Raw genomic sequence first — 27,241 nt, forward strand, 5'->3', positions numbered from 1 at the left:
ATTGGAGTAACATTTCAAGAACTCCATATTTTGCATTTCTTTGTAGTAGGCCATGCTTTCTTACGGGGCTGTTCTCTTCATTGATCTTATATTGGTTAAATTTTCATGGAGGCAGTCAGGTGCATAATTAGGCTTCTGTTTTCACTGTTGTGTTGAAGTATACTCTTGACCCTTAAATGTAAATACAGCTGCCAGAGTTAAATCATAGAGTTGTTTCTCTCCGTATATAAAAGATACTACTTTGTAACCATTTTTTCAAGGAAAGTATCTTTTTCTCAATAAAAAATTACCCTTTACATTATACCAAGTTTCCTTTAAGTATTGCTTCCGTGAACTAAATAGTATCTTACTAAATGTACATGAGCTTTGTTGTTGGTTTTTAGCCCAAAAAGATCATCGATCATCACTGCTTATTTCCAGTCAATCCAGATATGACTAAAAGGCATTTATTTTAACATGAAGAGAAAGTCGGTAGTATGGTCTATTTCATTCCCCTTTACTTCTTGGTTTTCCTCACCGGTCGTTATTTTTTTTCAGTCCAAAGAGCCAAAAATACTTGTTACCATGACTTTGAATTTTTATTTCTATTATTCATTGCAATTTTCCCCCTTTTTCTTTAAATGAGAAAAACCAGTAGAATCTCATGTGTAAACTTAAAGTAGATTTTACAAATTATGTATAGCATAATTCTAAAATAAGAATTTTTATATTTCCATCTGCTTTTGTCTTATGTTTCTTGTGTTTTATCATTATTGAAATATGTTAGATGACCATTTGATGCTTATGCTTTGCTGAGAATGTACGGACTGAGTTAAACAGACACAGGCCTCATCCTTTAGGAATTTCATGTTTCAGTAAGAATACAGAGACAAATACAAATATGAGGACAGAGACATCTGTACAGATATCAAATATATCAATAAAATATTCTGCATCAAAAATATTTTTTAAAATCATTTTAAAAAATATCTTTCATCTCCTTACAATAGGCCTGAAACAATAAAGTTGTGTCCCTTTCTGGACACATGGATCTAGATAGCATTGATCCAATAGATAAGAGAGAGGGAACCTTTATTGAATTTTTATGCTCCAAGCACTATACTAAGGATTTTTTTACACGTATTATCTCATTTAATTCTTATAACATCACTATGAGGTAGTAACTTTTTTTTCCACTTTGTGCAAATAAGGAAACTGCCTGAAATTTCCTCTCCTGGGGAAGTCTTAATAATTGCAGAGTTCTTCATAGGGTCAGCAGAGCTGAGGGGATGGAGCAAGCAGTGATCTGAACCAAAGCAAAACCCTCAGGTTAGACCATTTCTGCTCTGCCATTAAAATAAGACTTTTCATATATGCTACTAAATACTGAATAATACCATAATTGAAAAAACGTAGAGGTTTCTAAAACGTTTTCAGGTCCCTTGGTTATTCATTTGTTACAGGTGTTAAGATGTTAAAGCTTAAGTCACCTGGTTAGATTCTCTTTATGGAATGGTTAGCGTTGTTCGTTTCTTTGGGCAGAAGGAGGCACCCTTAACCGTGTCCACCTGTGTTACCAATGCTTGCTATTAGTCACAAGGTGGCCTGGTTAATAAAGAGGAATCAAAGAATTGGAATTTACTACTCTTTTCTACAAATAGAAAAACAAGGCAAACTATTAATGTATTTTTTATTTGAAGTATTGCTCATTAAGTAAATGGGAATTCTAGAGTTACCTGATTTACAGTTTACTTCTGACTGCCTGCTGCCTGTTTTACATGAAGCGGTGATAATCTGTCTTGACTCCCTCACAAAGATGAGAAAAATATTTTCTGGAAAACTATGTCAGTGTGGAATCATTTGTCCTATTAAGTTGTGTGCTACTATGAAAGAGCTCTTATTGTATTTTCCACATTGTTTAACTATATTTACTTCATAATCCTGTCCTTCCAGTTTACACTGTACTCTTTTAATATTTAGGCCCCTTTGAGTTTAAATTTTAAGAAATTTTAATTTATCCTATCACACAGTAAAATTTGAATTTTTATAAGTTCAAATTGGGAAAATTAGTGACTATATTTTGAGATTTGGTATGTTTTCTTTATGTATCTATATAAAATATGAAAATTATAATTTAATAATCTAAGATCAAATATTTATTAATCTGTATTTCACCTTATTAATGACTTATGTTTGTTTACCACATTTTCTTTAGTTAAGCGTTTATTTATTTATTTATTTGGCTGCGGCGGGTCTTAGTTGCGGCACGTGAACTCTTCGTTGTGGCGCTCAGGGTTCTCTTCTAGTTGTGGCATGCAGGCTCTAGAGTGCACGGGCTCAGTAGTTGCAGCACGGACTTAGTTGCCCCATGGCATGTGGGATCTTAGTTCCCCGACCAGGGATCGAACCTGTGTCCCCTGCATTGGAAGGTGGATTCTTAACTGTTGGACCATTAGGGAAGTCCCTGTTTACCACATTTGATTGTGCTACACATTTGTTCACATTTATTGATAATCAAAAATCTGTCAGTAGAGGGACTTCCCTGGTGGTTCAGTGGTTAAGAATCCACCTGCCAATGCAGGGGACACGGGTTTGAGCCCTGGTCCGGGAAGATCCCACATGCCGTGGAGCAGCTAAGCCCGTGTGCCACAACTACTGAGCCTGAAATCTAAAGCCCGCGAACCACAACTGCTGAGCCTGCGTGTCACAACTACTGAGCCCAAGAGCCACAATTACTGAGGCTGCGTCCCACAATTACTGAGGCTGCGTCCCACAACTACTGAAGCCCGCATGCCTAAAGCCCATGCTCCGCAACAAGAGAAGCCACCGCAATGAGAAGCCCACGCACCACAACAAAGAGTACCCCCCGCTCTCTGCAACTAGAGAAAGCCTGCATGCAGCAATGAAAACCCAACGCAGCCAAAAATAAATAAATAAATAAATTTACTTTTTAAAAAAACCCATCAGTATAAACATTGCTGACCTAGACCTTAATTGTCGTTATTTTAAAAATCCATTAGCAAGACCCTTCCTAAGCCCATCTATGGACCTCATGTTAGGGAACACTTATGTTATATAATGCATTAAATCTCTGAAATGTATTTTCATAACACCTTTTTTATAGCACTACAAATTTAATAGTGAAAATGAAGTGCATCACCTTCTAAAGGAATTTAAATTTTCTATATCCTAGTCATGAGAACTTGATTTTCCAACCAGAAGTTGTTAAGGTCTGTCTGAATCACTAAAAGAATGAGTTAAATCTGTTTTCTCATGATCTGCTTGTAAAGGTTAGTGAAGGACAGCACTTTGAAAGAAATGGATAATACGCATCCTTCCAGAGCTCGCGTATATTACAGCTGTCTGGACTCACTCCAACAACAGCTCAGTGACTTAGAGGAAGAGAATTTTAGAGGCCCTAACTGGGGCTCAGAATAATTGTACTGAAAGACACTTGCTTCCCATGCATAACCACTGAAGTGAAATTTGTTTAAAATGGTTTCTTATCCCTTAAATCCAATTGGTCTCTCAGTGCTTTTGATTTTCCTTTACAAGGTATCTTGTCTATCTCTTTTCTTGCTTATTACTGTTGCTACCACTCTTTTGTTCAGGGCCTTGTTACATTTTCCCTGGGATGATTTCAACAAATTAGTTTTCCTACTTACTCATTTATGCTGTAGGATTATAGTCACCCAAATAAAGACCCTATCTTGGAAAAGTTCACAGTCTATCATGAAGTCAAACATGGATGTAGATAATATAATAGTAATGTATTAAGGTATAATTATAGAAATACATATAAGAGGCTGGGTAACATTAAGAAAGGAAGTAATTAACTCTGGAAATAAATATTAAAGAGATTAATCAGACCGTGGAATTATTGAGATTTAAATCATGTTATTTCTGTAGTAAGTGTAGAGGCAAGTTTTTGTTCTCTTGTTCTAAATAAACTAAAGATTCATTTGTAATTATTTAAAAAAACAGAAAAGTTTATTTTCTAGTTAATGAGCAAATAGATGCAGCTGAGATGCAATGGTGGCAACTGAGTTAGCCACAAAACGAATGTTTTCCTGTTGACCTATCTGAGAATGAGGGTAGAAAATATCTTGTCAACATATGTCTAAATAGATACACATTTGTAAATGTGTCAGTGAAATCAGATAACATTTGCTAAATGTATCAGTTAAATTAAAAAATGGTGTTTGTAAAACCTTTGGTCATTCAACAAACATTTATGCAGCTTCTATATTTGTGGGACATATATATCTAGAAAATACAAGGTGCTTATTTTAGCAAATTGTGGCTGTTTGGGGTGATTAAGCTGCAATCGAGTCAGTATAGATATCCCCTCAGTTTGCAAGTGTGCACTTAAAAATAGCTTTCTTATTTTTAATGACTTCCTGATGCAGATGTAATATTGATATTTTGAAACAAATAACTATTTTAAACATAATATACTTCTGAAATTAAAATCTGAATTAAAAATATATAAGATATGCTTTATGTATATTTTAAAGTAATCAAGTTAGAAAAGGTCTCTGCTGTCTTAGCCTGTGTTTATAGAGACTCATAATCCACAGTCAACTAATAGTTTTCTGTACTCTGCCTTGGTGATATTGACTCTAGAGTATTGTACTAGATTTTGGTTGCTGCATTTTGAGATGAATATTATTAGCAAAAGAACACATCCAGTGATGACAATAAACTATCTCACCTGAATTATGGTTAAAGGAATTGGGATTAAAAGACCTAGGGAAAATTCTAATCTCTGTCAGTATGTGAAGAGATAGAGAAGGCAGAACTGTTGGAATAAAGAAGGTTTAGGAATAACAACCTTTAGGAGTAACTTTAGAAGTGCTTCACAAAAACTTCTACATCAGATAGTGAGCTCCTAACACTGAAAATATTTAAGTGACTTATGAGATACTTTAGCATTTCAAGATTTTAACTTCACTGGCTTAAAATTAATGTCTTTGTTTTTGTTTTCAGAGTACTTAGATTGAAAGTATAGGGTTGTGGTTGTAAAGGTAGGGTTGGGATGACTTATTAGCCATTGTGCATTTAGAAAATTCTCCAATTGCTATCAAGTAATTCTGAAACCTTTTCAGAGGTAGCAAACTTATTCTGTAAAAAGCCAGATAGTAAATATTTTAGGTTTTGCAGGCCACATGGGCTCTGTAGCACCTGCTCAACTCTACTGTTGTAGTGCAAAAGCATCGTTGACAATATGTAAACATGGTTTATTGGCTGTGTTCCAATTAAACTTTATTTACAAAAGCAGGTGGTGAGTTGGATTTGGCCTGTGGGCCATAGTTTGACAACCCTTGCCTTAAATGATGAAATCTGGAAATAACAGTTTAATATAAATGGAGAAAGGCTTTCAATTTAGCAGTTAAAAACAAATTGTCAAAATGTCATTGTCTTTTTGGGCTGAAAGTGCACACTAAGTGTTCAAAATACTGAATTGCCCATTGAAGTAAGAAGCCTTTCACTATAAAAGTCAAGTGACAGTGGACAGTCTGAGACTATTTTCTGCTGTTCATTTCTGCTGCATATTTTGTCCTTAAAGGTGTGTTTACTCCTGCTGAGCAATATCATCCATCGCGCATGGACTGCTAATGCAGACAGACCCAACCCCTACCAAGACATAAATGCAGGTTCAGGCCTTCTAAGAACAAAAAAGACTTTCAGTGCCTCCTGCCCAAGCACAGTAATTTTTAACAGTAATTTTAATACCAGAACAAGGAAGTAAACAGAAGTCCCTGATCAGCAAGTTATCTGTTACATGTTTTGTTCTAACCTCATAAAGCAGAGGTTCTCATATCATCATTTGGTCTGTTGGCCTTTAGCTAATAGACTGTTAGAAAACGATGGTCAAATATGGATGCTGACTAGAAATGAATAACAGAAGAACAGGAGGCTACTCTCATAAGGCAGTCTGGCCACAGCTGAGAAGTGACCATTGACTGCTAGAAAACCAGGGGATGAGAGCGTTTTTAAATCACAGTCTCCAACCTGGGGTCATTGGTTTTAGGGTCAGAAATACCCTCAGACTCCTCAGTAATACTGAAAAGCTTTGCTTTTGATTTTTGATTTTTGATCTTGTGTTTTAGTATAGCACAGTAGTTCATTTTATAATGAGGACTGTAATTCATCAAGAAAAGGGTAAGCTGTAAAATATATTTATATATACTCTTTTAGGAAAACAGAACTGCCCCAGTTGAAATAACTTATTATTAGATATATTTAAAAATTAGGATAAGCAAAACCAATTTATTTCCTAACAGTTCTGAATAATTGTGATTTGTCAGTATGTGACTATTTAGTCCTGGCATTCTAAACTCAAAAGCCAATAGAGTAGTTCCTTGACTCTTAAAGTGTTTTCTTTTTAGCAAATACATTTTTGTCACCTCAGACCTCCAAATTGCATAGATTCATATTTTAAATATTCATCTTAGAGTGATTTATCCCCCTCTACTGCTTTTCAAATAAGTTTTTCTTTGTAAATAGGTTATGCCCTTAAGTTTGGATAATTCCACCTTCTTTATCAACATTTAATTTTTTTCTATAGTGTAAAGGCCGTTTATTTAAAACGTTACTTACTCTGATTTCTTAACTTTAGGGATTTTCCTCCAAATTTGGGAAATGGAGAAGATTAAGTTTTTACACCTTGGTTTAATGTTTATTTGATTATATCCTATATTTAAAAACAAATTTTTTAAGAAATCTGAATTTAAAAATCATGAAAAAAATGTCATGTCATTCTTGTGTTCAAAATACTTCAGAGACTCCCTTTTACTTAGAGTGTACTACATAAAATTCAAACTCCTTAAAATGGAGTCTGCTCACCTTTCTGGCCCCTGCCTACCTCTCATCCCTCCTTCTTTATCACATATCCTACCTATTCTCATGCACTTCATACTCAAGTAATAAAAACAACTTGTATTGCTGGTAAAATGTGCATTCTTTCATGGTCTGTGACTTTGCACACATACTCTTGTGGCAATCTAAAACACCCTCCTCATCTAGCTCTCCCATGTCCAAGCCACCTCTTCTCTGCAAAATCCCTACTAATCTGTAATACTCAGACTTTACATCTGTGATGCCTTCCCTAGCCTCCTCAGGCAGTTGGAGATTTCCTGTGACTTTTTCCAAAGTTCATATTCTGTCTTATAACAATTTTCCATTGTTAAAGTTGTTCCTGTGTCTTGTCTTTCCCCAGTAAACTCAACAACCAGAGAAAGCATCTATTTACCATTGTTTTCATACTATTTAACCTAGAACCTGGCACAAGCAAGTATTTCTCCAAAAAGGAGGATTCCTCACACCTAAGCCATAAATAGCTGTACCAATTAAATAGGGATACTAGGGGTTTGGGGAACTAGAAGCAGCTGCAAAAGTACCAGCATCTGAGCCACATTCTAAACTCATCTGTGAGCCTTGCAATACCAGTGCTACCTTCAAGTTTCAGCACTTGACACTGGCGCTGCTTTATGAAGCTGAAGCTCCTTATTTACTTGCCTCCCTATGTAAAAGAACCCAAGCCCCTTTTTCCCATCCCTAACTGATGCTAGTCCTGAATAATTCATAATAGCTTGAAAAGATAATATGGGTATACTTAACAGGTTTATTAATAATATTTAACATTTTTGAGTGCTTACAGTGTGCCAGTCTCTTTGCTTACATGTTTTTCATATATTACCTCATCTAATACCACAGTCTGATGAAGTATATGCCATTATCCCAACTTAACAAATTGGGGCAGGGGGCGGCAGGGGTGGGGAGTGATATAAGGTTCCGTGAGATGAATTAAACTGCTCAAGGCCATACAACTATTAACTAAGGCAGACAGAATGTGAATCCAGTGTAACTTCAGAGCCCATTCTCTTATTTACCACCAGTGAATATTCCTGCCATAACTGAAGCCCAAATAGCAGCATGGTTATAATGTACACTTTGAAATCATCTAGACCTGGATTCAAAATCCGTATCTAACATTTACTGGTGGCAAATAACTTTACTTCTCTGACCTTCGTTTTTCTCATACGTAAAATGGTTATTACCTACACCAAAAGGGTTATTGCCTGCGTAAGTGCAAGATGCATACTAAATACTAAGTGTTAGCTCCATTTGCCTCTTCTACACTTCTGTTCTTGTGAGCTCTGAGGTAATGGTTTGAACAGAATAAGGCCTGGCAGAAGAAGACAAAGTTAGCTTCCTCTCTTCTGTATAGTACTACCAGAGTGTCGACCAGTGCCTGCCTTCCAAGATCACCAAGTGTTTTATAGCTGTGATTGCATTTATTCTCTTAATGAGAAGGGCATGTCTTGAATATTTACTAGTTGTTAATTGCCCATAAATATACTATAGTAGAATAAGGATTAGAATCAGTGATCTCCTGTTGTACTAGACTTCTCTTTTGCTAATTCTTAGGAAACATATGGGACTCTGGGGGTTGTTATTTATTATATATAAAATAGTTGCCCGCATGATTCCGTAACATAGATCAGTTAGTGCCATTCAACAAAGAACACTATAAACACAGCTGCCGTTTTAGTGTGGTTTGTGGTTTGGTTTTGTTTTTGTTTGAACTTTTTTGTGCAGGCAGATCATCATTTAAAAGTAGTCATTTGGCATTTTCCCTTGCATTCTTCAAATTTTTTTGTATGTTTTTAAAAAGCTTAGCTTAAGTCACTTTATAATTATGCACTCAGATTGATCCATCTGGTCTTTTTGCTAGCCAGTGAATTTTCTTTTAAAAGTATAGAAAATAGGATAATTATATTTTAAATCCTATAACTTCAGTGAGTCCCTTTTATAAATTTGAAGAAAATATTTTCAAGTATTAAAAAATAATTTTTTATTCCTTATTGTCTTTCAATTGATTTCTGTATTTCCAGAGGTAGGGAGAGGGCTTGAAATTTCTCCTATTTCTACTCCTCACCTCCTTCGTATGTTATAACTCTGAAGCATACCATAAACACTTGTTTGCAACTGAGAATGGGTACAGCAGAAATGTCTGATCAAAATAGGTCCTATTGTTCTCTCTAGGTTGCACTGGCTGTGAGGAGAAAGATGGATTGTAGGGGGCAAATGTAGATGTAGTAAGACCATTTAGGCCTTTGCAGTGGTCCAGACAAGAAATAGTAGTGGCCCGACCCAAGGTACTAAGAGATTCAGGATATAGAATTAACAGAATTGGTTGATGGATTAGATGTTGGCGAGCATGACATAAAGGAGTCAGAGATAGGTTTCTGGATTAGATAATATTGTGCTCCTCACCTCTTTCTCACTGTGTTTGTTCAGCTCCTGCTTATCCCTGAAGAATTTAGTTTATATGTTACCTCCTATGGAAAACTTTCCCACTCCAACTTCCATTAAGTTAGGTGACCACTCAATGTGCTTTTATAGCACCTGACACTTCATGAGAACATTTTTTTTCCATTTTGTACCTGTGAATTTATTATCCCACACCCATATACACATAACCTTCACACTCTTGACTTTGTCTTGTGAGGGCAAGGGCCATGCCTGTCTTACTTATCATCATATTCCCAGCACCTAACATGGTCCTGGGGACAATACCAATACATTTTTGGTGAATAAACAAAGTGTCATTTATAGCTATTGTCTACAGTGCCTGATAGAGTAATTGAATACGTAAGTTATCTGGGCTCTTTTTTGATTCATTCTTCTTGCTTAACTTTTATTTCTTTTTTATTTTCTTAACATCTCAGACCTTATTTTTTCTTATATCTTTACAGTTTAGCTTACTGAATAAAAGAAAATATAGACAGCAAGAAATAAAATTTTGCTTTGTGGGTTTTGACAGTATCTTCCAAAGGAACCCCTAAGGTTGTTGACATCTAAAATAAATGAGGGCTTCAGATTGTAATAATACTTAATATTTTTCAAAATATTATAAGTGCTTAACACAGTTTGTTGGAACATTATACTGACAAAAAGAGTCATTGGATATGTAGATCAGTTCATTTCAATCAGAAGTATTAGGACTGGGTTATTTGATAAAAGGGATGGATCATTGCAAATTCATAATCATATCTCAAGGAAAATGCATTGATGACACTTTACATTATAGTGAATATATAACTAAATTATACTTAAAAGCTTATTATACTTAAGCTTTATACTTAAGTAAATTTAATTATACTTAAAATACTTAAATATGGTCTAAGATATCACTTAGACAATAATCAATACAAAAAAGGAAATTACAGTGATTTTTCTTTCTTTTCTTAAGAAAGAAAAAAAGACTAAGCTATGTAAATTCTCGTTACCACAGGGTGGAAGTAGGGGTGTAAAAGCAAAAGGATTTGACTTCTCTAGCCTTTACTTTACTCATCTTTAAAATAAAAACAATGGACCCGTGATCTAAAAGAGCCTTTCCAGCCCAAATTCTGTTGCTCCATAAAATAGAAAAGAATGATATATTACGGGAATTTTGGTTTTGGTTGCAACTTACTATTTATTCTCTCCATAGCCCCAGCTCTGTCTTGTTAAGAACTGACTTTAAAAGTCCATTTAAATAAAACTTTTTTTTATTGAATGAATTTATTAAATACAAGTGATTTTTTTTTCTAATTTCTGCTTTGGAATCAATTCTTCTAGCCTAATTAGGAGCAACAATCTAAGATGAATTGTAATTACTTACCCTAATCATTTCAAACTACAGAAAATGAATTTTTGCATTTAGTAATGCCATAAATGTATTCTTTGATGGTTGTTTCTCTTTTAACATATGTTTTCTTTCTTTGGTTTAGATTTCTGCTTTGGGACAGCCACGCATCTAATTCCTTAAAGTACTTTTATATGTAAAACTTGTAAAGGATCAGAACAATGCCTCCAAGACCATCATCAGGTGAACTGTGGGGCATCCACTTGATGCCCCCAAGAATCCTAGTAGAATGTTTACTACCAAATGGGATGATAGTGACTTTAGAATGCCTCCGTGAGGCTACATTAATAACTATAAAGCATGAACTATTTAAAGAAGCGAGAAAATACCCTCTCCATCAACTTCTTCAAGATGAATCTTCTTACATTTTCGTAAGTGTTACCCAAGAAGCAGAAAGGGAAGAATTTTTTGATGAAACAAGACGACTTTGTGACCTTCGGCTTTTTCAACCCTTTTTAAAAGTAATTGAACCAGTAGGCAACCGTGAAGAAAAGATCCTCAATCGAGAAATTGGTATGATAAAACTTTGAAATGGCCTTGTCATCCCATTCTAAATGCAAATAACTATGAAGCTTAACTATTTTCTCATTAGTAAAATATTTTGTCTGAACTGGTTAATTACCTTTGTAATCTTAAATAAATAGATTTCAAAATAAAAATCATTACAAATCTAAAGCATTTTTGACTGTTAGGCTGAGGAACTATTTTTAACACCTTGGTATTTTTCTGTAAAGTTTTCTTTAAGAAGTATCATTTGTAGGGATGATTTATATTTGTTATAGCCCAGTTTTGTTTTGTCTTTTAAAAAATAATTGATATGAATAATGTTTGCTACCTTTGCTCCAAATTGCCGAACAGATCATATTTTATATATTAAAAATATTTGAGATCTTATCAATTCTTACTATATGTATTCATCAAAAATTTTATTAACAAAGAGAAACTTCTTTATTGTGATCTTCCATATCTACCAAACTCCCTATTTACAATAAACATGGTCTTACTGTGTGTTTAACAGAATGTTATATTCTCTATATAATTTTCTTAAGGTTTTGCTATTGGCATGCCAGTGTGTGAATTCGATATGGTTAAAGATCCAGAAGTACAGGACTTCCGAAGAAATATTCTCAATGTTTGTAAAGAAGCTGTGGATCTTAGGGATCTCAATTCACCGCATAGTAGAGCAATGTATGTCTATCCTCCAAATGTAGAATCTTCACCAGAACTGCCAAAGCACATATATAATAAATTGGATAAAGGTAAGAAAATTGTAAATCTACCATAGTTGGTCACTGTAGTGAAAACTTTTATCTGTGCATATATCTTTGTACAGTCTTTTTTTGGGGGGGGGCCCAGCCGCTCCGTGGCATGTGGGATCCTCCCGGACCGGGGCACAAACCCATGTCCCCTGCTTTGGCAGGCGGACTCTCAACCACTGTGCCACCAGGGAAGCCCTGTGCAGTCTTTTTATCCTAGCTAGATGATAAGCTTCTTGAAGGCAGGGAATGCTTTACTGACAAGATATAGTTGAGTGCCAAGCACACAACTTTTTTTTTTTAATCTTGAATTATTTTATTTGTGTGTATCCTCATGAGATGTGTAATACTTTGTGTGCTGTATTTGCTTTATAATTGAATTTATTTACTTATTTATTTTTTATTGGGGTATAGTTGTTTTACAATGTTTTGTTAGTTTCTGTTGTACAGCGAAGTGGAGTTCCCTGTGCTATACAGCAGGTTCTTATTAGTTATCTATTTTATACATATTAGTGTATATATGTCAATCCCAATCTCCCAGTTCATCCCACCCTCATCCCCCACTTTCCCCCCTTGGCATCCATACATTTGTTCTCTACATCTGTGTCTCTATTTCTGCCTTGCAAACTGGTTCTTCGGTACCATTTTTCTAGATTCTGCATATATGCGTTAATATACAATATTTGTGGGGCTTCCCTGGTGGCGCAGTGGTTGGGAGTCCGCCTGCTGATGCAGGGGACGTGGGTTCATGCCCCGGTCTGGGAGGATCCCGCATGCCGGGGAGCGGCTGAGCCCGTGGGCCGTGGCCGCTGGGCCTGCGCGTCCGGAGCCTGTGCTCTGCGGCGGGAGAGGCCGCAGCAGTGAGAGGCCCGTGTACCGCAAAAAAAAAAAAAATATATATATATATATATATACATATATATATACAATATTTGTTTTTCTCTTTCTGACTTACTTCACCCTGTATGACAGTCTCTAGGTCCATCCAGGTCTCTACAAATGACCCAGTTTCATTCCTTTTTATGGCTGAGTAATATTCCATTGTATATATATACCACATCTTCTTTATCCATTCGTCTGTTGATGGACATTTAGGTTGCTTCCATGACCTGGCTATTGTAAATAGTGCTGCTATGAACATTGGGGCACGTGTGTCTTTTTGAATTATTGTTTTCTCTGGGTATATGCCTAGTAGTGGGATTGCTGGGACACATGGTAATTCTTTCTTTAGTTTTTTAAGGAACCTCCATACTGTTCTCCATAGTAGCTGTATCATCAGTGCAAGAGGATTCCCTTTTCTCCACACTCTCTCCAGCATTTATTGTTTGTTGATTTTCTGATGATGCCCATTCTAACCAGTGTGAGGTGATACCTCATTGTAGTTTTGATTTGCATTTCTCTAATAATTAGTGATGTTGAGCATCTTTTCATGTGCCTCTTGGCCATCTGTATGTCTTCTTTGGTGAAATGTCTATTTAGGTCTTCCGCCCATTTTTGGATGGGGTTGTTTGCTTTTTTTATGTTGAGCTGCATGAGCTGTTTGTATATTTTGGAGATTAATCCTTTCTCCGTTGATTCGTTTGCAAATATTTTCTCCCATTCTGAGGGTTATCTCTTTCTTCAGGTACACAACTTGTGTGCAGTAAGTAGTGATTGATTGAATGAATGTGTGCATATGGTGCTGATCCCTTGGTGAATTGTTTATCTCAGAATAAAACTGAAAAAAAAAAAGCATTGAGTTTGAAATTCACTGTTACAGAATTATAGCTGATTATCTTTTTACAAATAAAAATAAGTATAAAAAGAAATATTTTATGAAATTTTGGGGAAACTTCACACATTCTTACTATATACAAAGAGAAAGTAAATTTCCTAATCTTAATGTTAGATGCAGTATTTAACTCTGATCATAGTGAGTGATAATATATAAGTCGACTTTTGACAATATATCAATTTCTAGAGTTAAGGGTACATGAAAATATATAAACTAATTGTTTTAGAAATGAAAATATCATTGTGTCAGATAAATATTTGTATTTTTCAGAATAACAAAGTGAAGTTTTTAATTGAAAGTTATAGAATAGGTTAACTTAATACACTATTAAATATAATATTCTCTCAGTAGAATAAGTTAAGACATCTTATTACTATTTTAGCCATATTTTTCAAAGTAGTTTAATGCTTATATAGCATAAGGTCTTCATTAAAAGTTCATTTCTGAGGGGGCTTCCCTGGTGGCGCAGTGATTGGGAGTCCGCCTGCCGATGCAGGGGACATGGGTTCGTGCCCCAGTCCGGGAGGATCCCGCATGCTATGGAGCGGCTGGGCCCATGAGCCATGGCCGCTGGGGCTGCGCGTCCAGAGCCTGTGCTCCGCAACGGGAGAGGCCACAACAGTGAGAGGCCTGCGTACCGCAAAAAAAAAAAAAAAAAAAAAAAAGTTCATTTCTGGGCTTCCCTGGTGGTGCAGTCGTTGAGAGCTGCAAGTGCTGAAGCCTGTGTGCCTGGAGCCTGTGCTCCATGAGAGGGGCCACTGCAGTGAGAGGCTCGCGCACCGCAATGAAGAGTGGGCCCCCACTCGCCGCAACTATAGAAAGCCTGCACACAGAGCAAAGACCCAACGCAGCCAAAAATAAATAAATAAAATAAATAAATTTTTAAAAAATTCATTTCTACTTTAGCATACTTTTTAAAATGGAATGCTCTTTTTATTTTTTCCCACTACTCTTTATGAAATATTTCCAACATATAGAAAGTTTGAAAGAATTTTATTATGGATACCTACACCACTCTAACATAGTTTTAATCTTTTCATTTTCATTATTATTATTTTTTGGTCCCCCAGCTTAAAGCTTAATTATTCTTCTTAAAAGGAAAAAAAATAGAAAATTTATTTTTTTCTCCTTCCTCCCCCATCTTTTCTCTCATTCTGATTCAGCATCTTTCTTTAAGTCTCCATGATTCTTTCCCACAGTTCCCAGAAACTCTTCTACATAAGGTACTATTGAACCTTTGATGCCGTCATGAGTCACTCTTCACAGGGATTGTATCTATGAAGTATGTCATGTAGTTTAGAATGGAAATTAGCTTGGTCTCAGGTAATTGAGACACACAGTAGTCACAGTTTTGTGTGCTTGCCTTAAAACATGAGGTTTGGGCATGGTTTGGCAGCCCTATCAGATTTGAAGATTTGGTCGTTCTACCTGATATTTACCTGTATTTAATTAAAGTTGACTATAAGTCATTATGGTTAGTGCATACTTTTTGAAATTTGTCCCTTGAAAAATGAAATATATGTGGTGACTGCATCTAATATTATTTTCCTATTATAGGGCAAATAATAGTGGTGATTTGGGTAATAGTTTCTCCAAATAATGACAAGCAGAAGTATACTCTGAAAATCAACCATGACTGTGTGCCAGAACAAGTAATTGCTGAAGCAATCAGGAAAAAAACTCGAAGTATGTTGCTATCATCTGAACAACTAAAACTCTGTGTTTTAGAATATCAGGGCAAGTATATTTTAAAAGTGTGTGGATGTGACGAATACTTCCTAGAAAAATATCCTCTGAGTCAGTATAAGGTGAGTAACAAGTTTCAAAGATCTTACTTTTAAATTTAAAAGGTAATCACATTGGGAACTGGTATCTGTATTTAGGACATAGTTTGTGAAAATTAAAAAAAAAATTTTTTTGGCCGTGCTGCACAGCTTACGGGATCTTAGTTCCCCCATCAGGGACTGAACCCGCACTCCAGCAGTGAAAGTGCCAGGTCCTAACCGCTGGACTGCCAGGGAATTCCCAAAATTAAATAATTAATATTAGTAAATAGATTAATAAGTTTAGTTTTTACACTATATTTAATTTGAGAGACTGATGAATTTGAGACGACAGATGCTATTCTTTTAGATTTTACATAATTAATATTTGGGGACCTGACTACATATATGGGTAAGCTGATTAATGTTTTACAATTGTAACAATAGTTATATCATTATTCAGATACAAACATTTGATTTGGTGACTGTTTAATTGTGCCATGAGGTAGGATATAATAATGCTTCAGGTATTCTACATGCAAAAAATGTATCGTGTGCTTTTCTGGATAGGTCCAGTTCTATAGTGGAAATACTTTTATAGCCAATAGGAATTTTAAATAACACGGAACTTGCCCAAAAGGCTTTTCATGTGCCTTACTTTTTTAAAAAAGGGTTTGTTGTATTCATTTGAATAGGCAGTGTAAGCAATAAGGTAAATGTGTTCTTTGTCAAAAAAAAAAAAAGTTGGCAGTTATACTAATCCCCAAATATGGGGTATTTAATGATTTTTATCCCCTCCCAAGCAGTGGCACTAGAAGGAATTAAAATAAATATTTCAAAAAATCCATGATCTATAGTTAATTAAGGTGTACTATAAATACTTCCCTACTCTCTATTTCTATTCATTAAATAAATACCTATAAGAAGCAACTGTATTTGTACCAAGCATATGTCAAGTACTGATTTACAATACCAAGCAAGAGATGGTTCTGGCTTTTAGGTTGCTTACAGTATAGTAGGGCTTATGGGTAAGAAAATAGGTTTTTGTAATATGTATACAGTTGCTTTAAAATCTCTATCCTAACTACCATTTCAGAGTTCAAACCAATGCATTTTAGTATTTTTTAAAACATATTCCATAATTTTATTAGTCTCCTCTCTTTGTGGTTTTTGGGGTTTTTTGTTCCGTTTTTTTTTTTTAACAAAACAAATATTTCTCAAGAAATGTTGGGACAGAAGAACAAGTGGGCAGCAACTCTTGGATTTGACATCAGTATGACTTAATAGATCGAATGGCAGAGGCTTTCTAAATGATGTTGCTTTTCCTTTAACAAGCACCTGCAGTATGTTTTCAGTTGGCTAGAAAACATCTACCTCAGCTTATAGTCCTTTTCTGTAATTCTAATATCTAGTGTTTTCATAATGAGTATCTTCTTATCCTTATTTTTAATTCCTTTTTTCTTTTCTTTCTTTTTCCTTCCAGTTAAAGGTAGAACTACAGTCTAAACAGCTGACCTTTGTTTTTCTTTTCTTTTATACAATTTATATTCCAAGATGTGTTCGGTTTATCTGTGCTATAACCTAACTCCCAAATGTTAGTTTTTTAAATGTTATAAATGTAGCAACTGCTAAGAAGTGTGTCTATAATGTTTGATTTTTTAATTACCTTTGCAGATTAGTATGTAAATTCTCATAGTACTCTTATATGTTGCCTTTAAAATGAAAAACCTTACAAGAAATGGCTTCTCTCCTCCCACCTTAATCTCTTACAGTATATAAGAAGCTGTATAATGCTTGGGAGGATGCCCAATTTGATGCTGATGGCTAAAGAAAGCCTCTACTCTCAACTGCCAATGGACTGTTTTACAATGCCATCTTATTCCAGACGCATCTCCACAGCTACACCATATATGAATGGAGAAACATCTACAAAATCCCTTTGGGTTATAAATAGTGCACTTAGAATAAAAATTCTTTGTGCAACCTATGTGAATGTAAATATTCGAGACATTGACAAGGTAAGGTCAAGTGTTGATGTTTATTATTGTATATAAATTATTTTATAATAAAAAATAATAATAAAAAAAGATTTCAAAAATCTTTTTTATTGAAGTATATAATTGTTGACCTGCAGTATGTTTTCAGCTGGCTAGAAAACATCTACCTCAACTTATAGTCATTTTCTGTAATTCTAATATCCCTAATTCTAATAATTCTAATACCCATAATTCTAAGCTCTTAAAACCAAACTTTTACAGAATTCATTTGGCAGGAAAACCTGACCTAACCTGAAGCGAGGTTTTTTACAGTCTTTATTTATCCCACTTAGTGTAAATATCCATATGTTTTATTGCAGAAATATTAATTTCTTTATGGAGTGCTGCTTTAACTGCTAAGAGTACTAAGTAATATTTAGTATATGTACCAATTTATCTTTCTAAAATATGAAAAACTCTGAATTACATACCTGGCCTAAAGGGGTTGTAGGCCTATCTTGATTTTTAATAATGTAATGTCCGCCTGAAGGCAGCAGTACATTTTGGTGAAGAATCTGCATCAGTATTAATTTACTATACATGTGATGAAAAAGAGAACAGAAAAGCTACATCTGAACAGAAACTTTAGTTGATTCTCTCATTCATATCAGTTACATTGTTTTGATAATGTTTAATATTGGTCTGGTCTAGTATGTATGTGTGCATGTGTATATATACATATATGTATGTATGTGTATACACATAACTTTTTATTTTCCTTAGATCTATGTTCGAACAGGTATCTACCATGGAGGAGAACCCTTATGTGATAATGTGAACACTCAAAGAGTACCTTGTTCCAATCCTAGGTAAGGAAGTATATATGAGTTTATATTTCCAAAAGTCATATTAGTGTTTAGCAGTATAATAAATAAAAGTATAGTTTACATCATTAGTTTTATACAAGTCATATATAATTACCAGACATTTACATATAGAACATGAGGACATTCCGTCTAATGAGTATCAATCACAGGATCACTTTATTGATTCTCCCTAAAATGTTATCAGAAGGGTTTTTCTGATCCTCTCTTCTCATTGTATCAAGGAGAGAACAGAATGTGGTTATAGTTTTGTGCTGATGATTCCTTACATTAGATCCATAAACCTAGCATTTTATTCCTTTTTTATCTCCATTTGCATTTCCATTAAGAAGTGAGAGTTGGCAAACAACTTTAGAGCTGGACTACTCTGAGGCAGTTTCCTTTACAGTACTCCCAAGAATACATATTTATGACATTCAAATAAAGAATATTGGGGAACAAACCAGTTTCTTAGTGGGAGGGGGTGTTATTGGGAACATTTTTAAATGATTACTGCCTAGATAAAATGAAGAAATAAAAGGTAGTATAATTCAACAGATTGACATCCTGTCATTTCTTTGCTTCTCTGTATAGAATCATTTGGGGATAAAAGTTTATTCCTGAAATTAATAGTAATATTTTAAGAGAACTCAAATTGGAACTAAATGTTAAAGATGGACTTTTTAGACTAGCAATAGAGCTAACTAGTGGATCTTCCAGAGATAAATTTCATAATCAATTCAGACTGAGTTCTAGGAGAGTCAAGAAAAAGTTATGGTGTTGTAATTAAATTGATAGAGGTGAGAGAGCCTACGTAAAGTTCAAAGAGATGGTAACCTTCTCTACCAGGAAGAAGGGAAATAGTTCCCCTCCCTGCCTGAACCATCATAGGTCAGAAAGTATCAATACATCATTCGGGTTAGAAGTTATGCAGTGGCAACAGACCATACCAGAATCTTCTGAATTTTTTGTGAGAACAACAAATGTTTATTTCCCACTCACACAGCATATCTGTCACAGGTTAGGTGGGTGGTGTGCAAGGAGCAGAAAAACAATATTTGAGGAAATTATAGCCAAAATCTTCCAAATTTGGTGAAAACTATAAAACCAACAATCTAAGGAATTGAACAAGCCCCAAGCAAAGACCCCAAAATAATGTTGGATAGATTTATCCTAGTTCTTTCAAGTACCAAGAATAAACAGACTTTAGAAAAGTAAAAGTTAAATTTATTTAATAATATAAGATTAAACTGTCAAAATTTTAATATCTTAAAGTAGCTATTCATAAAGGACTTATATTTTATTGTCTTTCCTTTAAGAATATCTGTAAGGTAAAATCCCTGTGGTAGTAGTATAAAGATTTAAGTAAATTTTAAAACTTTTCTGCATTTACAAAAAAGATCACAGGTAAAAGTGTATGAAGTTATTAGAAAGATAGAATCTTAAAAATTCTTACTGAGATTAAGTGATTGTTCTAAATCTGTTCCTTCTATATGCTAAATAAATTAGATACTTTATGATTTCCTTATAAATGTCACCAGTTATCTCCCAGTGTCAAAATCAATTTGGAATATATATATAAAACCATTGCCAAAATAAAGAACTTAATTGGGTATGGGTGGGGTGTGTGTGTGAAAGGAACATGCTTTATTCGGTTAGCATAATACTGAACTACATTAATAAGACACAGTTCTCTTAGAAAGTGTGTAGAAAATTTCTCACTAATTATGAGCAATTCTAAAAATTTCAGAGTAGTAAAAAGTACTAGGTACATTTGAGATACATCTTCTAATTTTTCTTGAATTACTGTGGACTTATCAAATCTCACAGTATTTCTTTTCCCTGCACTTGTTGTCTCCTTTCCCTTTCGATTTCCTTCTAGCTAAGTTCCCCCATTTTAAATGTAAGTCTTCTCTGTATAAAAGGACAATATATTGCTTTTTATCTTTGCCCACACTCAAGCAAAGATACTAGAATAAATAGAATTTATTTTACTGATGGTTTTATAACTTAGTCTGACTAATTAAAAATAGAATTCTTATAGTTTTGTTAATTAAGTCTTGTTTTATTTATAATCAGAAAACAGAACAGAATTATAAAGAAGCCATTTGAAAAGTTTTCAAAGTTAATATCTAGCACTTGAGCTTTTAACATGGACCAGTTACTGTTCTAAGTGCTTTACTTATGTTATCTCATTTAATATTCAAAACAACTCTCTGAGAGTAGGTACTATTATTAGTCCCATTTCACACATGAAAAAACAAAGCGAGGGTTACACATATAGTAAAATAGTAGAAACAAGATTTTACTCCAGGTAGTCTGACTTCTGAGTCCAAGCTTTTAGCCATTACTATAATGTTTTTTAATTAAAAAAAAAAAGACTACTTATTATACTTGGCTCTTTACCAGTATGTTTACCAAATATAGACATAATTTCGCATGTAACATCCAGTAAATTGAAGGGAATTTATCATAAAAATTTGAATAATTTTTATCATCACTTGGTGTAGTAGCTTCTTATGCTTTCCTTATTATGAATGTCAAGTTTTATTACCTCTTGTGAAGTAGTTAATTGCTCTAAAATTTACATACTTTCTCCTTACGTATCCTTTATTTACATACTGACTTATTTAAATTTACGGGCTCTTCTGGATGAAACTGCATCATATATAAAAGTAATTAAATATAATTTTAATCATAATAGGAAATCTAATTTTATCTTATTTAGTTTTCCTTTTCTCTTTGCCTCTTCTATAAGCTAATTTGTTTTTTATTTTTACTGAAATATAGCACAAATGCATAAATCATAATTGCACAGTTCAGTGAATTATCACAAGGTGAATACCTGTATAGCCACTGTGCTGGTCAAGAATTAGAACCTGGGCTTCCCTGGTGGCGCAGTGGTTAAGAGTCCGCCTGCCGATGCAGGGGACACAGGTTCGTGCCCCCGTCCGGGAAGATCCCACATGCCGCGGAGCGGCTAGGCCCGTGAGCCATGGCTGCTGAGCCTGCGCGTCCGGAGCCTGTGCTCCGCAACGGGAGAGGCCACAACAGTGGGAGGCCCGCGTGCCGCAAAAAAAAAAAAAAAAAAAAAAAAAAAGAGAACATTTACCAGCATTCCAGAAACCCCTCCTCACACTACTTCCCAGTCCATTCATCTTCTCTCCTCCCCAAAGATAACTACTATCTTGATTTCTTTTTTTTTTTTTTTTTTTTTTCCTTTCTCCTTGCGGTATGTGGGCCTCTCACTGTTGTGGCCTCTCCCGTTGCGGAGCACAGGCTCCGGATGCGCAGGCCCAGCGGCCATGGCTCACGGGCCCAGCCGCTCCGCGGCACATGGGATCCTCCCAGACCGGGGCACGAACCCGTATCCCCTGCATCGGCAGGCGGACTCTCAACCACTTGCGCCACCAGGGAGGCCCTACTATCTTGATTTCTAACACTATTGGTTAGTTTTGGTTGTTCCTGAATTTTATATAAATGGACTGAAGGGGTAGATATTCTTTTGTGTCTAGCTTCTTACACTCAATATTATGTTTGTAAGATTTCATCCATATTGTAAATAACTGGTGTTCATTTCTGTTGATATATAGTGTGCCATTATGTGAATATACTACCATTTATTCTACTGTTGGTCATTTGAATTTTTTGAAGTTTGGGGATACTGTAAATAATTGTATTAATATTCTGTGCAAAAATGCATACATTTCTGTGGTTTTATACCTAGAGATGGAGCTGAGTCATGGTTCAGTTTTAATAGATTATGCTTTCCAAATTGGTTGTACAAATTACACCTCCCCTAGCATGTATGAGATTTCCTGTTACTGCACCTCCTTTACCACCCCTTGGTATCATCAGTCTTTATAGTTTCAGCCATTCTCTTTTATAGTGATATCTTTTATTTTGCATTTTTTGAATGACATGATATTGACTACTTTCTTTTTTAAAAAGATTTATTTATTTATTTGTTTGTTTATTTATTTTTGGCTGTGTCAGGTCTTAGTTGTAGCACACAGGTTTCTCTCTAGTCATGTCGTGAGGGTCTTCTCTTCTCTAGTTGTGGCGCGCAGGCTTAGTTGCCCTGCGGCATGTGGGATCCTAGTTCCCTGACCAGGGTTCAAACCCACATCCCCTTCATTGTAAGGCATATTCTTTACCGCTGGACCACCAGGGAAGTCCTGATATTGGCTACTTTTTCATGTGTATTAGCCATTTAAATATGACCTTGTGAACTCTTTATTCCAGTCAATCTCTGGCTTGGTTTTCATTTGATTTATCTTTTTCTTGATGATTTGTAGGAGTCATTTATATACTCTAGATAAAGTCTTTCTTGGTAAATTATTTTTTTCTTAATTTTTCATAGGTGGAATGAATGGCTGAATTACGATATATACATTCCTGATCTTCCTCGTGCTGCTCGACTTTGCCTTTCTATTTGTTCTGTTAAAGGCCGAAAGGGTGCTAAAGAGGTAAAGTATTTCAAAAGGAACAATCATTAACCTCTGAAAACGCCTAATTATACTGCTGATTGAATTTTTTCAAGGAATGGATATTATTTTTTCTTTTTTAAAAAAATTAATAAGCATTTTAAAATAATATATTTATTTAAAGAAGAATAGCTTGGTAGAGCTTCCAGAATTTATTTTATGATGAATATGTCCTGAGTTCATACTGATAAAATGTTTAAACTTGCAGAGTGACTACATACAAATATCTGTCTTTCTTGCTTTGGTTCATATTTCCTATTTATAATTTTAAAATACATGTAATTTCAAATGGGAAAAAGGAAAGAAACTATACTTTGAAAAAACTAATATGACTTGTTATAGATACCATGAAAAAGACAGTTGTTGATTTCTCCTTTCTGGGAAAGAAGAGTATCAATATTTTGAAATGCGTTTTATAATTTAATCTACAGAGTAGTGAACATTTTTCTGTTTTTTTAAGGAACACTGTCCATTGGCCTGGGGAAATATAAACTTGTTTGATTACACAGATACTCTAGTATCTGGAAAAATGGCTTTGAATCTTTGGCCAGTACCTCATGGACTAGAAGATTTGCTGAACCCTATTGGTGTTACTGGATCAAATCCAAATAAAGTAAGCTTTTTATTATCATAAATTAGATTTTTTTTCTTTTTTGTGTGTGTGATAGTCAAGTGTAATATGTATAATAACTTTTATTCCATCTCTTAGGAAACTCCATGTTTAGAGTTGGAGTTTGACTGGTTCAGCAGTGTGGTTAAGTTTCCAGATATGTCAGTGATTGAAGAGCATGCCAATTGGTCTGTATCCCGAGAAGCAGGATTTAGTTATTCCCATGCAGGACTGGTAAGGCAAATCACTGAGTCTTCCTTAAGTATCAGTCATAATCAGTGCTTTTGGCTACATACTGTTACTCTTTGTATAGAGAAGGTTTCATGTGTTTTAGTCATACTGGCATAGATACTTCAGGCTCTAGAACAGTATTGCAATAAAATAAAATTCTGTATGCTAATATTTTTACTGCAGCTCTGCCTTTTCTTAGTTTAGCCTGCCTCATTTAACAAATATTTATTGAATACTGACTATATGTATATATTTATTATACGATAGGTACCAGGTAATAAAGTTGTGACCTAAAGAGACCTCCACTGATTATACAGTCTAATGGTGAAAATAGGCCTGAAACTGGTAAAAGCAGAAATATAAGATCATAAATCATGGTGAGTGCCATGAAGGAAACAATAGTGTGTCAAGAATGACTAACATAGGGTTTTGGGGAGAAAGGCTAATGTATTTTGGGTTCAGGAAAGACCTCTCTGGGATAATAACCTTGAACTTGAAATCAAGGTATAAGTATGTTGTTAGTTGAGCAAGGGAGCAGAGGAAATAACATACCAGTATAGTCCAGACATGCTAGAAAAGAATATATGTAAAATGGAGTTTAAATATTGATCTATTTGTCTGATCTTGGCTGTAACTTTTGAACCGCAGTATAACTGCGTTCAAAGATCATAAACTGTCCTCGGTGCTTTGTGTCCACCTAGAGGGGTGGGATAGGTAGGGTGGGAGGGAGACACAAGAGGGAGGAGATATGGGGATATATGTTTATGTATAGCTGATTCACTTTGTTATACAGCAGAAACTAACACACCATTGTAAATCAATGCTGCTCCAATAAAGATGTTAAAAAAATAAATAAGATCATAAACTCTCTCTTATTTCTCAAGGGCAAAAGTGTCAGTACTGAGAGAAGAGGGTACTTTTGTTCTTTGCTGTCTCTTTCCCCAGTTTTCTAATTTATCACCATTTTCTCTGGCCTAATTGAAGGTTATAGATAGACCATTCAGTGAATGTGGGTCCTGAGATAGGCCTACCCCCAGTAACAGTAATAGTAGCACCCTGGGGTAGCCTGGAATCTTATGCTTAGGAACTTTATTAGTTTAACTTTATTAGTTGTATTCTCAGTAAGGAGTTTACCAATCCCTTTTGTAAATAGAATAATAATAATAGTAATAATAATCTTCCTGCCTGTGTACTTTCAGAACTATGTAGAAGATATTTTGTTAAGTAGAAATTAATTTAAAATCATTACTGAATTCTGTCATTTACTGAAGGAACAATTAGCTTTTTTGACATTAAAAAGGGATTCTCTTTCTTGAAAAACCCTACTCTGTAAGTTTAATTCTTTGAATATACCTAACATTTATTAAGTGCTTACCATATACCAAATGCTATACCAATTACTTTTCACGTATTACCTCATTTAATCTTAAAAGCAGTCTCTATGAGGGTAGGTGCTATTATAATTCATATTTTACCAGTAAGGAAAAGGCTTAAGGAGTTCAAATAAGTTATCCAGTGTCACTGTTTAATTAGTATTAAGGCTTTTACTCTTAACCATTCTAACTAGACAGGAATTCCTTACTTTTGAAATTGGGGGTAAAATACTGATGAGCATTTCCATAAAATGTCCATAACCCTATCCAACTAGTTATACCTTTAAACTAACTGCATTACAAGAGTCAAGTCACATACTTGGAAACTCATTTATTTCCTATTTTATTCATACATTCAGCCATTGAACTCAGTTTGCCATCAGGGCTTGTTGGAGCCAATTTTAGCTTTTGAGTTTCCTTTTTGAGCAGTTCTAACTCTGTAAGGATTGATATTTTATGACTTTTTCTTCCTTAGAAGAATTTTTTTTATTTCAAAAATAAAAAAGAAAAACTTTTTGTTTTAAATAACAAGTGTTGGTGAGGATGTGGAGAAATTGGAACCCTTATCCTTTTTTTTTTAATTTTATTTATATTTAGGCTGCGTTGGGTCTTTGTTGCTGCATGCTGGCTTTCTCTAGTTGCAGTGAGCGGGGGCTACTCTTCGTTGTGGTGCGTGGGCTTCTCATTGTAGTGGCTTCTCTTGTGGAGCACGGGCTCTAGGCACGTGGGCTTCAGTAGTTGTGGCACACGGGCTCAGTAGTTGTGGCGCACAGGCTTAGTTGCTCCATGGCATGTGGGATCTTCCCAGACCAGGGCTCAAACCCATGTCCCCTGCATTGGCAGGAAGATTCATAACCACTGCACCACCAGGGAAGTCCCTGTTTATTTTTATAATAGAATAAAACTGACTATTTTTCAGTTACCTTTGGACCTATTGAAAACTCTTATAACTCTTAGAAACAATAACAGGATTTTAGTTTTCCTATATCTTAAAACATTTTACTATTTCATCATTATTCATTAATTCCAACTATGCTAAAAAAAGACTAAAATCATATAAAAATATAAAAGGATAAAATAACCTAGAAGGATGATACAGTAGTGAGATAAATCATCACTATTACATCATCCTTCAGTCTTCTCATTGCATAGCCCAGTGTTTTGCATCATCTTTCCAGATATATAAAGAAGTCTGCAAACACCATCTTTGTAGTGTTTTGTTGCTGTTATTTTTTAGGCTTTAATTGAACACTGTTAATAATTCGGAATTTTTCCCTTTCCACTGATAATGCCAAAGAGAAGAATATTGACAGAGGAAAATATTTCACAATTATTAGCAAATCAGAGTATGAATACAAAGAGACAGATAATAGCACTTAAAAGCAAAGTTTCTCAGCCTTGACATTGCTGACATTTGGGGCCAAAAACTCCTTTGTTGTAGGGGCTGTTGTGTGCATTACAGGATGTTTAGCAGCATCCCTGGCCTCCACCCTCTAGATGCCAGCACCACCACCACCACAAGCTGTGATGATCAAAAATGTGTCCAGGGCCTCCCTGGTGGCGCAAGTGGTTGAGAGTCCGCCTGCCGATGCAGGGGATACGGGTTCGTGCCCCGGTCTGGGAGGATCCCATATGCCGCGGAGCGGCTGGGCCCGTGAGCCATGGCCGCTGAGCCTGCGCGTCCGGAGCCTGCGCGTCCGGAGCCTGTGCTCCGCAGCGGGAGAGGCCACAACAGTGAGAGGCCCGCATACCGCAAAAAAAAAAAAAAAAAAAAAAAAAAAAAATGTGTCCAAACAGTATCAGAGGTTCCTCTTAGAAGGGACAGAATCACCCCATTTGAGAACCACTATTCCAGGCTTGAATGATGATGTTAAAATTGATCATGTAAGTGAAATATCAGATGACAATATCCTAGATGAATTTTTCTCAAACTCAGGAAACGATGAGTGAACAGTATATCTCCAAGGACAAAAAATGACTAACATCAGTTAGTCATTCTGCAGGAATGACTTTATCACACAGTATTTCTTTTTTTTTTTTTTTTTTAATTTTATTTATTTATTTATTTTAAGATACAAAACATTTCCGTTTTATTCTTTTTTTTTTACATCTTTATTGGAGTATAATTTCTTAACAATGGTGTGTTAGTTTCTGCTTTATAACAAATTTAATCAGTTATACATATACATATGTTCCCATATCCCCTCCCTTTTGTGTCTCCCTCCCACCCTCC

At 35.1% G+C, this 27,241-nt stretch overlaps 1 protein-coding gene across 1 annotated transcript in view; it reads left to right on the plus strand.

The window, feature by feature from the left end:
* Positions 1-27,241, plus strand: part of PIK3CA (phosphatidylinositol-4,5-bisphosphate 3-kinase catalytic subunit alpha) — a 104,377-nt gene that overhangs the window by 57,623 nt on the left and 19,513 nt on the right. The window contains exons 2-9 of the mRNA XM_060099154.1: positions 10,761-11,188; positions 11,725-11,934; positions 15,263-15,513; positions 17,241-17,486; positions 18,228-18,313; positions 22,671-22,776; positions 23,255-23,407; positions 23,504-23,638. Of these exons, the coding sequence (XP_059955137.1) occupies positions 10,837-11,188; positions 11,725-11,934; positions 15,263-15,513; positions 17,241-17,486; positions 18,228-18,313; positions 22,671-22,776; positions 23,255-23,407; positions 23,504-23,638 (1,539 nt within the window). The 5' untranslated portion in view covers positions 10,761-10,836. The remainder of the gene's footprint in view (positions 1-10,760; positions 11,189-11,724; positions 11,935-15,262; positions 15,514-17,240; positions 17,487-18,227; positions 18,314-22,670; positions 22,777-23,254; positions 23,408-23,503; positions 23,639-27,241) is intronic.

The sequence above is a fragment of the Mesoplodon densirostris genome, chromosome 5, assembly GCF_025265405.1.
Source record: "Mesoplodon densirostris isolate mMesDen1 chromosome 5, mMesDen1 primary haplotype, whole genome shotgun sequence".
In the NCBI taxonomy this organism is placed as follows: Eukaryota; Metazoa; Chordata; class Mammalia; order Artiodactyla; family Ziphiidae; genus Mesoplodon; species Mesoplodon densirostris.